At 49.6% G+C, this 15,259-nt stretch overlaps 3 protein-coding genes across 3 annotated transcripts in view; 2 read left to right on the forward strand and 1 right to left on the reverse strand.

Moving 5' to 3' along the window:
• Positions 1 to 581: 581 nt before the first annotated feature.
• LOC311369637 (uncharacterized protein) lies at positions 582 to 2,482 on the forward strand. The gene is made up of 2 exons (XM_084487861.1): positions 582 to 906; positions 1,433 to 2,482. Exons 1-2 carry the CDS (start codon positions 601 to 603, stop codon positions 1,556 to 1,558), a joined length of 432 nt encoding a protein of 143 aa, XP_084343987.1. The 5' UTR covers positions 582 to 600; the 3' UTR covers positions 1,559 to 2,482.
• A 386-nt stretch (positions 2,483 to 2,868) lies between these two features.
• Positions 2,869 to 11,559, forward strand: LOC311369614 (solute carrier family 22 member 13). Its single transcript, XM_084487829.1, has 9 exons — positions 2,869 to 3,536; positions 4,519 to 4,601; positions 5,342 to 5,496; positions 5,941 to 6,109; positions 6,336 to 6,429; positions 6,518 to 6,648; positions 7,374 to 7,591; positions 7,966 to 8,074; positions 8,559 to 11,559. Exons 1-9 carry the CDS (start codon positions 3,306 to 3,308, stop codon positions 8,851 to 8,853), a joined length of 1,485 nt encoding a protein of 494 aa, XP_084343955.1. The 5' UTR covers positions 2,869 to 3,305; the 3' UTR covers positions 8,854 to 11,559.
• A 1,391-nt stretch (positions 11,560 to 12,950) lies between these two features.
• The window catches only part of sh3yl1 (SH3 and SYLF domain containing 1), a gene marked incomplete at both ends in the record, with an annotated part of 4,965 nt that continues 2,656 nt past the window's right edge, over positions 12,951 to 15,259 (reverse strand). Inside the window, 3 exons of the mRNA XM_084487926.1 lie at positions 12,951 to 13,159; positions 13,251 to 13,301; positions 13,565 to 13,625. Coding sequence (XP_084344052.1) covers positions 12,951 to 13,159; positions 13,251 to 13,301; positions 13,565 to 13,625 — 321 coding nt within the window. The remainder of the gene's footprint in view (positions 13,160 to 13,250; positions 13,302 to 13,564; positions 13,626 to 15,259) is intronic.

Consider the following 15,259-nt stretch of genomic DNA (forward strand, 5'->3'; position numbering starts at 1 on the left):
AGAAGTTAATCCAGTTAAGCAGGACATAAGTTAAGCAGGAAATGAGTCCCCTGTAGTCCCCCCAGCCCCGGGGGTCCGGTCCGGGGGTCCTCCGTTATTAAACCAGAGCAGCCCGAGTCCTTTTAATAAACTTTAGCTTTCAGCTAAACCCTGCTTAGGAGCACGGGACCAATACAAGGCATGCACTTCATGCATACATGTATACATACGTGCACCTCACCCTCACACCGCTCTCGAAGAGCGGGCTGTCGCCCCCAGTGTGTGTGTTTGTGCGTGCGTGCGTACCCAGGCTGAAGACGCTGCTGTGTGTGTGTTAACCGTAAGTCTCTTCGGATAAAACCGTCTGCTAAACGCCTTAAAGGTAATTGTAGGTAAGTCCAGAAGGAATGTACAATTGTGATGATGAGAATGGAAACGTGCATCAAACCGACCACGTGATCAAGTATGAAATCGAACCAACTTAAACCGCAGATGTATGATGTGCGTGCACGCTCACGGCGCGCCTCGCGTGCGCGTGCCCGCCCACAGGTGAGCGTGCCGGTCCAAAGGTCCGTCCGACCAAACACATCGCGGACCTCGGGGACGGGAGAGGAGGGCGACATGGCCCGCACGAATAACCGAGAGACCACCTGCTCCGGCGCTGGAAGCACACCCGGGGAAGCAGCGAGCCCGCCGGCGGACGGCGCTGCAGCGGCCGGGGGAGAGGCTCCGTCCGCCGGCTCTGCGGCCGGACCTCGGAAACCCAACAAGAGTTCTAAAGAAGTTTATTTTGCGGTCCTGCCGGACAAATACGAGCCTCTCCTGGAGGAGGAGGAGGAGGTGGAAGGGGAGAGCGAGGAGCAGAGGTGGAGGAGGAAGGAGGAGAAGAAGAGAAAGAAACGGGAGAAGCATAAGAGGTGCAGAAAGGTAAGCGGGGGTTCGGCTCTGGCAGCCCGTTCCTCGGCGGGACTCTGCGACACGTTCCGCTCTTCTCTCCCAACGGAATAAAACGGTCGATTTGAACTGAACTTAGAAACTTAAAGGAGGACAACTAGGACAGTGACATAGTGCAGCTTTAATACTGTGTGTGTGTGTGTGTGTGTGTGTGTGTGTGTGTGTGTGTGTGTGTGTGTGTGTGTGTGTGTGTGTGTGTGTGTGTGTGTGTGTGTGTGTGTGTGCGCGCGCGCGCTGGTTTGGGTTAGACCAATCAGAACACAGTCAGATGTTCTGAGTGTTCATGTGTTGTGATTGGTCCAGCTGACTGTGTTGTGATTGGTCCAGCTAACTGTGTTGTGATTGGTCCACCTGATTGTGTTGTGATTGGTCCACCTGATTGTGTTGTGATTGGTCCAACTGACTGTGTTGTGATTGGTCCAACTGACTGTGTTGTGATTGGTCCAGCTGACTGTGTTGTGATTGGTCCAGCTGACTGTGTTGTGATTGGCTTCTGCAGAGTTTGGGGCGGGCCCTGCGGTGGACCTGGCGCTCGCTGGTTGCCGGGTTACAGAGCCTGGCGGCCGTCTACTCCGCCCCCTTCACGGCCCCCTCCACCCTGGCCGCCGCCTGCAGCAAGGCATGATGGGAAGACAGAGGACACAACAACACACACACTACACAACACACACAATACTACTACACAAAAACACACACACACACACACACACACACACACACACACACACACACACACACACTACACAACAACACACACTAATACAAACACACTACACAACAACACACACTAATACAAACACACTACACAACAACACACCCTAATACAAACACACTACACAACAACAACAACACAAACTCACACACACACACACACACACACACTACACAACAACAACAACAACACACACACTACCACACACTAACACACACACTACTAATCACTGTGATTGAAAAATCCACATGCTGTTGCCTTTTATGAACTTAGGCATGTTATGTCTGCATGTTAACCTTTGTGCTCGGTGTGATGGGAATATCAGTGTCCCCATTGTGTGTCTGTTGGGACGTGCCTGTGTTGGCTGTATCTGACCCCCCCTAGGGGAAGGGAGACAGGGTTCCACCTGATAAGACACAGTCGCTAGCCCGTTGTTATGAGATCCTGAGGAGGTTCATCAGTAGATTACCATCTGGTCAACAAAGGCTTTAGTGAACGGTATAAGAAGTCGTCGTCGCTGTTCGTCAATGCGCTGGTCTTCAGCCTGGCAGAGCTCTCTGGAGGGACAGGCTGATGTCCCGTCCAGCGGTTCTCCCGGCGGCTCTCTGGAGGGACGGGGACGGGGGGGTCCCGTCTGGAGACATGTCCCGTCTGGGGACTTCACCCTGCGGAGTCTCCCGGAGAGCCGCAGGGAGGACCCCCCCCCCCCCCCCGTCTAGGCCTCGGATCATTGATGTTTGGTTTGTGGATTATTGTTGGTTTGTTCTATGCATGTTGTGTTGTATCCTTGTTTGTATGTTATTGTACCATTATTATCCAAATATAGCCATAATTGTCTGCAAGTATTGTGTGCTTTTTGCATTTGGAAATCTCATCGGCCCTAGACTATCTGTTATCAACAACACAGCCACTATTACACAACAACACACACACACACACACACACACACACACACACACACACACACACACACACACTATTACACAACGACACACACACACACACACACACACACACACACACACACACACACACACACACACACACACACACACACACCTGGAGGAAGGTTGGATAAGGACGTTAACTATTAAATTGATCACTGAGGATATTTCTTGTCCTGCTCAAATAACAAAAAGGTTGATTCTCCACTTGTTCCGCACCACGTGTCCGTCGGTCCGTCTGTCCGTGTGTCCGTGTGCCCGTGTGCCCGTGTGTCCGTGTGTCCGTGTGCCCGTGTGTCCGTGTGTCGCGCTCAGTGGCCGCTGGGGGGCGCCAACCTGCTGCCGGCACACAGACGCTAACTTTCTCAAGCAGACAGACAGGCAGCACTACACTTCTCTACACGACAGACAAGCAAAGTTGGTGACAGGAGAAGAGACAGACTGACTGACAGGTAACGACACGGACCGGAATGATGACGGACAGGAGAAAAGATCTCGACAGACCGGTATAGAGACAGACAGGCAGCGTCAAGCACTCAGTGACAACAGCAGCTGCGGGTCCGAGTCACGGCGGGACAGACCGGGTCTAGTGAGGACAGAACGGGACCAGAGAGGACAGCCCGGGTCTAGAGAACCGCTCAGCCCGGGACCAGAGAGGCGGTGAGACCGGGTCTAGAGAGGACAGACCGGCGGTCAGCGGGGCGCAGGGCGGACGCATGGGGACTCTCCAGGGGAAGTGCTGCGGGTTCGAGACCCGCCTGTCCGGGCTGCAGCTCGCGGTGTACTGGCGCCTCTGCCTCCTGCTCTTCCTCAACTCCTTCCTCTTCTTCCTCGACCTCTACACCGCGTGCATCGGCCGGTACGTGGACCACCGGACGGACAACCGGACCGCACCGGAGGACAACCGGACGCGACCGGAGCACAGAGGACCGACCGGGAGCAGCGAGGTGAGGACCCGGGGCTCCGCTCAGCCAGCGGGGAGCCGGTCAGAGTTATCGCTCAGAGTGAGGTCTAGGGACTAGGTCTAGGTCTAGGGACTAGGACCACATGGTCTCTGTCCTGGGTCTAGGGACTAGGTCTAGGTCTAGGTATAGGTCTAGGACTCAGTCTAGGGGCTAGGTATAGGACTAGGGTCTAGGACTAGGTCTAGGCAGTGGCGGATTTAGCAAATTGGGGGCCCAAGGCGAAGATATGTATGGGGCCCACCTCGTCCAATCTTTAAAAGAGAACAGAGGAAAAAAAAAAGTGCCGACTGAATGGTGGATAGGCAACAGCAAGACAAGTAGTTATGGTAAACCCCCAACAAACAGTCATATAGGCCTACTTGGCAAAACATCACAAACAGCCATATACTTAGCAAATATTGCCAAGAGGAATAATTGACTTTGTAGGTGTGAGGTTGCAATTGGCATTGCACTTGAGATTGAACATTTCAAACAAACCTATAAAATAAGAAAGCGAGAGAGAGAGAGAGTGAAAAGATAGATTGTTCTCCACATCAGACGCTTCTGACACAGTCCTACTTATTGACGTCTTCTCACAGGTCTTCACCTAGCGCCACTTCACAGCTAGCTGCTGCTGCTGTAGCGGCATTGTTCAACGCTTTGGACATTGTTGTTCCTGTCTGTATCCCCAACAATAGCCGTAAAAAAGTTTGTCTACTTTGGCAGCGTTGCCAAATACTTATCGGCGTCTTTTCGCTTTTTTCTTTTATTTGAGTGTCTCTGTTTGTACTTTAAAAAAGGCGGCATAGGTAGGCGGCTGCCACAAACCGCCACTGGGTCTAGGGGCCGATTCGTTTTATTTTGTTCAGTCCTGACACTGAGAGTCTTGATGTTAATGAATGACAGTTAGTGGTAATAATCTTTTTGTGTGTGTGTGTGTGTGTGTGTGTGTGTGTGTGTGTGTGTGTGTGTGTGTGTGACACAGTGTGTGTGGTTGTCTTACGGACAGACTCTCTACTTAATTGGACTTCTGCTGGGATCGCTGTTTGGTGGTTCACTGTCAGACTGGTAACACACACACACACACACACACACACACACACACACACACACACACACACACACACACACACACACACACAGGAGGTCCAGACCTCTGGCGTGGGGCTGGCTGAGAGCTGGTCTCAGACCCAGGGGGGGCCCCAGGGGGAGGGGCCATCATCACCTCTGTCTCCTGATTGGTCCATCGCTGCCCGCATCTCCTCAACATCAAAAGACGTTTTCACACTGCCAAATATGCCTTATGTCTCAAATATGCCGAATATGTCTTATGCACGCCTTTTCCCCGGCATGGTCCGCGCGTTGACACCGCCCGAGGTAAATTGCCGGCTTGAGCTAGCAATTCTCAATTCTCAAAATTCCCAATTCACCCCCCCCCCGGGCCCTACACACGTTGGCGGTTTCATTCTGATGTAAATGCGACGCTTAGACGCTCCAGTGCGGTTCCTTCTCCAGTGAACCAAGGAAGCCGGCTCCGTGACGACGGGGGATCTTACCCCCTCGGTTCCACACCGGCAAGACGGTGAAATTGCCGGGCGTGCCAAGCCGCGACCGAGCCGGCCTGGCAGTGTGAAAACGGCTAAACTCTAAACTAACCTCATCTTCATCTCTCACTGAGGTCCTCAAGTGTGTGTGTGTGTGTGTGTGTGTGTGTGTGTGTGCGTTTGCCTGTGTGTATGTGTGTGTGTGTGTGTGTGTATTCGTGTGTGTGTGTGTGTGTGTGCGTGTGTGTGTGTGTGTGTGTGTAGGTACGGCCGCCGTGTGGTGCTCCAGGTGTGTGTGTGTGTCCATGCGGTGTGTGGCGTGCTGCCAGCTGCTCTTCCTCAGCCCCCCGTCTTCATCGCCCTGCGCTGCCTCACAGGAGTCTGCAGCAGCCTCACACACAGCAGCGCCTTCAGCCTGGGTACGCACACACACACACACACACACACACACACACACACACACACACACGCACACACACACAGCAGTGCCTTCAGCCTGGGTACGCACACACACGCGCGCGCGCACACACACACACACACACAGCAGCGCCTTTAGCCTGGGTACGCGCACACACGCACGCACGCGCGCAGGCACACACACACACACAGACAGGCACACACACACAGGCACACACACGCATATGCATACGCACACACACACACATGCACGCACACAGACGCACACACACACACACACACACACACACACACAGCAGTGCCTTCAGCCTGGGCGCACACACACACACACACACACACACACACACACACACGGTGTTGTGTGTCAGGAGGAGGGCGTTGTGCGTCGTAGCGTTGTGCGTCGTAGCGTTGTGCGCGTTGTGTACTAGGCCTGTGTGTGGTTCCAGGCGTGGAGTGGAGCGTCCCGGCCTGGCGGCCGTGGCCCCCGGCCCTGCTGGGCCTGGCCTTCAGCCTGGGCATGGTGGTGCAGGCGCCGCTGGCCTACGCCTGCTGCTCCTGGGCCGCGCTGCACCTCGCCCTGGGCCTCCCGCAGATCCTCTGCCTGCCCATCCTCATGTAGCTCCGCCCTGCCCCCCCCCCCCCCCCCCCCCACCGCCCGCCACTCAAAGTCTTCAATACCTGGATTGATGTTATCTCTGAATGTTAACTACGGTCTGTCTGTATCTGTCTGTCTGTCTGTCTCTCTGTCTGTACCTCTGTCGGTCTGTCTGTCTGTATCTCTGTATCTCTGTCTGTCTGTATCTCTGTCTGTCTCCCTGTCTGTCTGTCTGTCTGTCTGTAGTTCTCTCCCAGAGTCTCCTTGCTGGTTGTTGTTGAAAAAAAGAATGTCTGTTTTGGATCAATATCGTAAACAAGACCCAGAGTACATGGAGCAGGTACAAACACACACACATGCAGACACACACACACACACACACACAGATATACATTAATCTGTGTGTGTGTGTGTGTGTGTGTGTTCAGTTGTTAAACTCAACAGGAGGTGAGGTGGAGGTGGTGGGGGCGACGGAGGCGGGGCCTCCTGGTATCTGTGACTTCACTCACCTGAGACACCCCACCGTGCTGCTGCGGCTGGCCGTCATGAGCTACCTGGGGTACTGCCGCTCCACTGGGTTCACTGGCTTTAGTGATGATACCAGGGTTGCCAACTCTCACGCGTCTGGCGAGACACTCGCCAGACGCTGTCAGCATCAATCTCACGTTCTCACGCACACGCAACAAACAAACAAAAAAAATCGTTAAGACCTCTTGTCGCTTGCTAAATTGCTGCGGCCGTCACCCCCCACCCCCGTCAACAATCTCGTCCGCCCGCAATCCAACACTCAACCCCCCCCCCCCTCCCCCTTCCCGTCACGATTCTACAGAGTCTCACTCCGGCCAAAAACCAAAACTTGGCAACCCTGTGATACTGCTTACATTGTTTCTACTGGTTATATTATACGGGGTATCATACCCTCTCATTCCTCCGCCCTATAAACCAGATTACAAAAACAGCCTTCTTCCACCTCAGGAGCATCCCTCCCTCCCTCCCTCATCCCCCTCCCACCCTCCCTCTCTCCCTCTCTCTCTCTCTCTCTCCCTCCCTCTTCTGGGTTTGGTTCTACTGGTCCTACTGGTTGTTCTACTGGTTCTACTGGTTGTGTTATTGGTTCCACTGGTGGTTCTACTGGTCCTACTGGTTGTTCTACTGGTTCTACTAGTTGTGTTACTGGTTCCGCTGGTGGTTCCACTGGTTGTTTTACTGGTTCTACTAGTTGTGTTACTGGTTCTACTGGTGGTTCCACTGGTTGTGTTACTGGTCTTACTGGTTGTGTTGCAGGCTGACGTCAGCGCTAACGTACTACGGTATCTCTCTGAACATCGGCTCGTTCGGTGTGGACGTTTACCACGCCCAGTTCTTCTCCGGCCTATCAGAGACGCCCTGCCTCCTCCTGCCCCTCCTATTGGCTCGCTGCGGCCGGCGCACACTGAGCATGCTCACCATGTTCCTGAGCGGCCTGGCCTGCCTGCTGTCACTGGTGGCCTCGCAGATCTACCGTACGCACACACACACGCGCACGCACGCACGCACACAAACACACAAACACACACACAAACACACAGACACGCACAAACACACAGACATGCACGCGCGCGCACAAACACACAGACACACACGCACACACACGCTGCACATGCACACACACACACGCGCACACACGCACACTCACATGCACACGCACTCACACAAGCACGCACACACTACCACACACACGAACATCGTGTCATGATCTCATGATGTCATGTTATGATGTCATATTATGTCATGTTTTGATGTCATGTTTGGATGTCATGTTTGAATGTCATGTTATGGTGTCATGTTATCATGTTTTGATGTCATGTTATGCTGTCACCTTGCGATTTCATGTTAGGTGATGTGGTGTGGGGGATGAGTCTTGCTCTCTTGGGGAAGTTCTGCATGCTGACCAACATGTTCGTCTCCCTACTCTACAGCATCGAACTGTTTCCTACCATCGCCAGGTAACCGGGGTTAGACAGTCCAGAGACAGGTTATTGAGGAGCAGGTTGGGGTTAGACAGTCCAGAGACCATCATTAAGGACTGTTCGGGTTAGACAGTAAAGACCATCATCATGTCGGGTTAGACAGTAGACCATCATCAGGTCGGGTTAGACAGTAGACCATCATCAGGTTGGTTAGACAGTACAGACCATCATCAGGTTGGTTAGACAGTACAGACCATCATCAGGTTGGTTAGACAGTAGACCATCATCAGGTTGGTTAGACAGTACAGACCATCATCAGGTTGGGTTAGACAGTACAGACCATCATCAGGTCGGGTTAGACAGTACAGACCATCATCAGGTTGGGTTAGACAGTACAGACCATCATCAGGTTGGTTAGACAGTAGACCATCATCAGGTTGGTTAGACAGTAGACCATCATCAGGTTGGTTAGACAGTACAGACCATCATCAGGTTGGTTAGACAGTGTGTTGTGTTGCAGACAGCGGTGCCTGGCCCTGGTCAATGTGTTCTACCGCGCCGGCTCCATCTTCAACATGCTGCTGGACTTCAGCGCCGGCATCCCGTTGGCTGTCATGATTATCTACGGCTGTGGACCAATCATAGGCAGCCTCTTCTGCCTGTTGCTACCGGAGACCAGCCGAGGGCCGCTCCCTGATTCGCTGGAGGACTGTGAGAGACAGTCGAGGGTCCACCCCTCGGAGACTCACCTTAACCAGGTTAAGATTCACCTTAACCAGGTTAAGACTCACCTTAACCAGGAAGACTCACCTTAACCAGGTTAAGACTCACCTTAACCAGGAAGACTCACCTTAACCAGGTTAAGACTCACCTTGACCAGGTTAAGACTCACCTTAACCAGGAAGACTCACCTTAACCAGGTTAAGACTCACCTTAACCAGGAAGACTCACCTTAACCAGGTTAAGACTCACCTTAACCAGGAAGACTCACCATGACCAGGTTAAGACTCACCTTAACCAGGAAGACTCACCCTAACCAGGTTAAGACCCACCTTGACCAGGTTAAGACTCACCCGTCCACACTGAACTGATTTTTTGGTGAATACGTATAAGTCTTGTGTGTTTGGGCCGACCGTCCAGACTTTTCTGAAACCAGGTCCCGGGGTGGATAAGATAAAAACGGACCTATGCGCTTTCGTGTTCTGATTCATGTGGACGCCTGAAACGCAAATGATGACGTCATCGCCCCCTCACCAGTTGGGTGAAGTTAGAGATTTTTTTCTTATTTTTTATTTGATTTGTATTATTTTTGTAGCTTTAAATACAGCCCCTTGGTGAATGAAATTACTAACTGATGTTAAAAAGTACTTCTGCTCAATCTAAAAGGTTTAACAACTGCTTTCTCCTCCTGGACTCTATGTTTGTATACAGTGTGCAGGCTTGATGCGCATGAACCAGCGCCACACAGTGGCCTTGAATATGTACTACAGCATTTCTACAGCTCGATGCGTTTTCGCAATGAGTCCGTCTTTACGGATATATTCCTGAAACGCAGCCAAGGAAAACGGAGGGGAAAAGATTGATTTCGGGGCCTAAGACTTACCTTAACCAGGTTAAGACTCACCTTGACCATCACCATTTTGAAGACCAGTATTTGGCCGACCAACCAGCAGTTTCCCTTGAAGTCTGTTTGTGGTCCGAGCAGCATCAACCAATCACGATTGAGTGGTGTTTAGTGGTTTTGATTGATTAGTCTTTAAATTATTCTGGTTTTCAGTGTTTTAGTTCGTTTTTTGTTATGAAGGTTAGCTTGGTGGAAACATTTCCCCTTCTGTTTCATCATGTTACATTGTACTTTAATGGAACACTAATAGATTTACTATTTTTCCGATGTTGTTCTGTTAACATTAATATATTTACTATGTTGGACTCTGTTAACATATATATATATATAGTCCCTTGTGCCAAAATCCAAGGAAAACACATTCAGAAGCCCCTGCCCAAACTAACCTGCAAGCATGCTGGCCACTAAGCTACCAACCAATGGTGAAAAACACAAGACAAATGGCCCAACTAACAGCAGTATGCAGTATGGAGCATGTCATTGGGGTTATCAAGTGGGCACCCTCTTTCATCAATGTTTCGTTAAGTTAGGCCCACGACACCTCCTGAGGGCTTAACAATTAAACCAGCGTCCTGGAGTCACCCCCCTCTTTGCTGCCGCCACATTTAATGCATCCAAATACTCTTTACTGCATCGTACCCCTAGCCCTACCCCTAACCCTGACCAAACAAACACGTTAGCACATTAGTCCGCTGGCTTACCTTAGCTTGCACCCCAAGCAGGCACGGTGCCAGGATTTTTTCTCTCCCGGTGCTAATGGGGAGCTTGACCGATAGGTGGGGGTGCTAAGAAAATAATTGATTTTCACGACTTCAGTTACTTTATAAAGAGGTTCTGTTTTTTTTTCAATAAAAGCAGCTATGATACACAGGGGCTTAGCTGGGGCTACACTGATTTTTGACAGGGCTATAGCACCCCCTAGCCCCGGTGTAGCGCCGTCCCTGACCCCAAGAAGTATGTTTTCTCCTTACCCACAGCCATTCACTTGCTTGTTCTGCTGCCAAGGACATGTTACTAACCGCCTGCCTCAGACTTCGTCCACAAATGCCCAGTTCAGACAGCAAGCTAGTAGCAGATCTAGCCACGAACCCCCGCGGCCGATTTCAATAGGCCTTAGTCGCGTACTCCAGCCTCGCTGTGCTGCCTCTCCAGCCATCTCAGCATACTTCGCTTTCTTAAGCTCATTGGCTTCTTCAACTCTGTCTTCCCAAGGAACTGTAAGTTCAATGAGATAAACGATCTTCTCCAAGTCCGACCACAATAGCATATCCGGTCTTAGCCTAGTGCTAACTATATGTGGAGGTATAGCCATCTGCTGATTAAGATCTGCCTTCTTTTCCCAGGCTCCTCCACTACTTAGCTGCCCAGCTCTGTGCCTGCCTCTAAGTGGTCTAGCCTTTTCCCCCTGACGCACAAAGTTAATTTGCCTACCCTCTTTACTAGTGGCTGATGAATTAACTTCTCTCAGTTTATCATCAACAGCCGCTGCCAAACATTTCAATACCTGGTTGCCACGTGTACCGCCCCTGGGAGAGACTGATCTTGCGTCGTGATAGGATATGGCGGAGGCTGCACACCCAGGAACATAGTGTGTCTCATCCTCACCAAACCATTGATTTAAGTTCTGGGGAGATGGGATCATACGTAGCACCTATCATAAATCTGCTCCTGCTAGCCTCCATGCTCCATAGATCTCTCCATTTATCTCTCCAATATATTTATTATGTTGGACTCTGTTAACATTCATATATTTACTTTGTTGGACTCTGTTAACATTCATATATTTACTATGTTGGACGCTGTTCATTTTAATATATTTACTATGTTAACATTCATATATTTACTATGTTGGACTCTGTTAATATTAATATATTTACGTTTTGTTATTGTTATCTTCGTTGCGTTGCATTCTCACACTCACACACACAAACGCACACCGTTTATGAAACTATTAGCTGGTGTTTCTCTGGATGCTATGGTTACACCAGGATGATGTTAATGTAATAAATAAGATATATATATCAAAGAAAAGAATTAAGAATATTAAATATAATCGGATCTTTGAAGCATCTCTTTAAATGCGGCCTTACGCCTTCGATAATTAACTCACTAATTAGGTTATAGGTGAGCTGATGACATGTCAGTTGGAGAACCTTTGGCCGGATCGTGGGACGTAGTCCACCTGGCCACTCATTATCCAGCTGAACAATGTCTTCTCCGGAGCTTAGAGTCGCCCCTGCTGATAGAGCCCCCCCCACACTCATTAACATTCCAGCGAGTCACTTCTAACGTAAACTTCATACAGAGTGGAAAGCAGCATGTTGTGTATTATGTAACTATTCACAAGTTAGGTTCTAGTTGCGAATGCCAGTTTACTCGTTAAATCCCTCATTGTTAAGCATTTTTTAAAATATCAAAAATATATAAAAAATTGACTTTTCCAAATAAACGTAGTGGTGGTTCGGAACGTGTCGGGCGCACCTCCCTGGTACTACAGCGTCCTCTGGTGGACATCCCTGGTATTACAGTGACCTCTGGCGGACATCCCTGGTATTACTGCGACCTCTGGCGGACAACCCTGGTATTACAGCTCCTCCTCCTCAGACCGTATAGGCAACACCCCTTCAGACTGTACAGGCCACACCTCCTCCCAGAACGGGGCGGTTCGATTGGCTACAGTCTTATCACCACTATACGCTCTCAGCATCTAGAATTCGTTTCAACCCCTTTCCGGAGTCACAGTTGATCTATGAAGATTTCCTGTAAATAACGGCGGGACGTGTTACATAAAATAAACTTTATTGTTCTCATATCAAAGTCACACCAGACGTGTACATAAAAGGCACTTCCTTGTGAATAACAAACAGACATAAATATACCAACCCCAGGAATTGTAAATATAGACAAGACAAGTTAACGCCCGTCAACCTTAAACCAGTCTTAACCATGAACCAGCCTTGACCTTAAATCTGTGTTAACTTTAAACCAGTTACTACCTTAAACCAGTTAAATTCACAGCCTTTAACCACGAAACAATATTTATCCTTGAGTCAGTTTAGACTCTAAACCAGTTTAAACCAGTTTAAACCCGAAAACAGACTTAACCCTGAACCAGTTTAAACCCGAAAACAGTCTTAAACCTGAACCAGTTTAAATCCCAAAACAGTCTTAACCCTGAACCAGTTGAAGCCATTTGTCACCATACCTTTGAATCATTAGCATGTAGGTAGCATGTGAGTTGCATGTATGTAGTGTGTATGTAGCGTGTGATTAGCGTAGCCGTTAGCGTCAGCTCAAGGAGACGAAGTTGGCGGGGAAGATGCCGGTGCGGCCGTCCAGCCGGCCCTCCCACCAGTCGTACTCCGACTCCGTCCTGGTTACCACGGTGATGCGGTCGCCGGGGACGATGCTCAGGTCCCCCGGCTGCTGGCCGGTGAACGGGTGTGTTGCCGTGACGACCAGGGGTCCGCCTGAACCCCCTGAACCCGGAGCCCCCCCTGATCAGGTAACAGATCATTAATGATCAATTCTATTCATATTAGTCATTATTAACTGATAAATCTGTCTGTCTGTCTGTCTGTCTCTCACCTGGTGCAGTGACTGGTTTGCAGGAGAGACTGGGGTATAGAGTTGGTTTGGCTGCAACACATTAAGGCTCATTGGTCGGTAGGAATGGCATATTCAGGATTCAGGATAAATACAACATGTTCTAGATTAACATCAACAGGTTAGTATAACATGTTCTAGATTAACATCGACAGGTTAATACAACATGTTCTAGATTAACATCAACAGGTTAATGCAACATGTTCTAGATTAACATCAACAGGTTAATGCAACATGTTCTAGATTAACATCAATAGGTTAGTACACCATGTTATTCTAGATTAACATGTTGTTACCTGGGGGTGGGGCGCTGTAGCTGGGGGGGCGGCTCGGGGCTTTGGGCCTCGCTGGGCCAGCCTGGAGAGAAACAATCACTATAGAGAGACCAGCAGGACTAGAGAGAAATAATCACTATAGAGAGACCAGCAGGACTAGAGAGAAACAATCACTATAGAGAGACCAGCAGGACTGGAGAGAAACAATCACTATAGAGAGACCAGCAGGACTGGAGAGAAACAATCACTATAGAGAGACCAGCAGGACTAGAGAGAAACAATCACTATAGAGCGACCAGCAGGACTAGAGAGAAACAATCACTATAGAGAGACCAGCAGGACTAGAGAGAAACAATCACTATAGAGCGACCAGCAGGACTAGAGAGAAACAATCACTATAGAGAGACCAGCAGGACTAGAGAGAAACAATCACTATAGAGAGACCAGCAGGACTGGAGAGAAACAATCACTATAGAGAGACCAGCAGGACTAGAGAGAAACAATCACTATAGAGAGACCAGCAGGACTGGAGAGAAACAATCACTATAGAGAGACCAGCAGGACTGGAGAGAAACAATCACTATAGAGCGACCAGCAGGACTAGAGAGAAACAATCACTATAGAGAGACCAGCAGGACTGGAGAGAAACAATCACTATAGAGAGACCAGCAGGACTAGAGAGAAACAATCACTATAGAGAGACCAGCAGGACTAGAGAGAAACAATCACTATAGAGCGACCAGCAGGACTAGAGAGAAACAATCACTATAGAGAGACCAGCAGGACTAGAGAGAAACAATCACTATAGAGCGACCAGCAGGACTAGAGAGAAACAATCACTATAGAGAGACCAGCAGGACTGGTGAGAAACAATCACTATAGAGAGACCAGCAGGACTGGAGAGAAACAATCACTATAGAGAGACCAGCAGGACTAGAGAGAAACAATCACTATAGAGAGACCAGCAGGACTAGAGAGAAACAATCACTATAGAGCGACCAGCAGGACTAGAGAGAAACAATCACTATAGAGAGACCAGCAGGACTGGTGAGAAACAATCACTATAGAGAGACCAGCAGGACTGGAGAGAAACAATCACTATAGAGCGACCAGCAGGACTGGAGAGAAACAATCACTATAGAGAGACCAGCAGGACTAGAGAGAAACAATCACTATAGAGAGACCAGCAGGACTAGAGAGAAACAATCACTATAGAGCGACCAGCAGGACTAGAGAGAAACAATCACTATAGAGAGACCAGCAGGACTAGAGAGAAACAATCACTATAGAGCGACCAGCAGGACTAGAGAGAAACAATCACTATAGAGAGACCAGCAGGACTGGTGAGAAACAATCACTATAGAGAGACCAGCAGGACTGGAGAGAAACAATCACTATAGAGAGACCAGCAGGACTAGAGAGAAACAATCACTATAGAGAGACCAGCAGGACTAGAGAGAAACAATCACTATAGAGCGACCAGCAGGACTAGAGAGAAACAATCACTATAGAGAGACCAGCAGGACTGGTGAGAAACAATCACTATAGAGAGACCAGCAGGACTGGAGAGAAACAATCACTATAGAGCGACCAGCAGGACTGGAGAGAAACAATCACTATAGAGCGACCAGCAGGACTGGAGAGAAACAATCACTATAGAGCGACCAGCAGGACTGGAGAGAAACAATCACTATAGAGAGACCAGCAGGACTAGAG

This window comes from Micromesistius poutassou (assembly GCF_964030765.1).
Source record: "Micromesistius poutassou genome assembly, chromosome: 24".
Classification (NCBI taxonomy): Eukaryota; Metazoa; Chordata; class Actinopteri; order Gadiformes; family Gadidae; genus Micromesistius; species Micromesistius poutassou.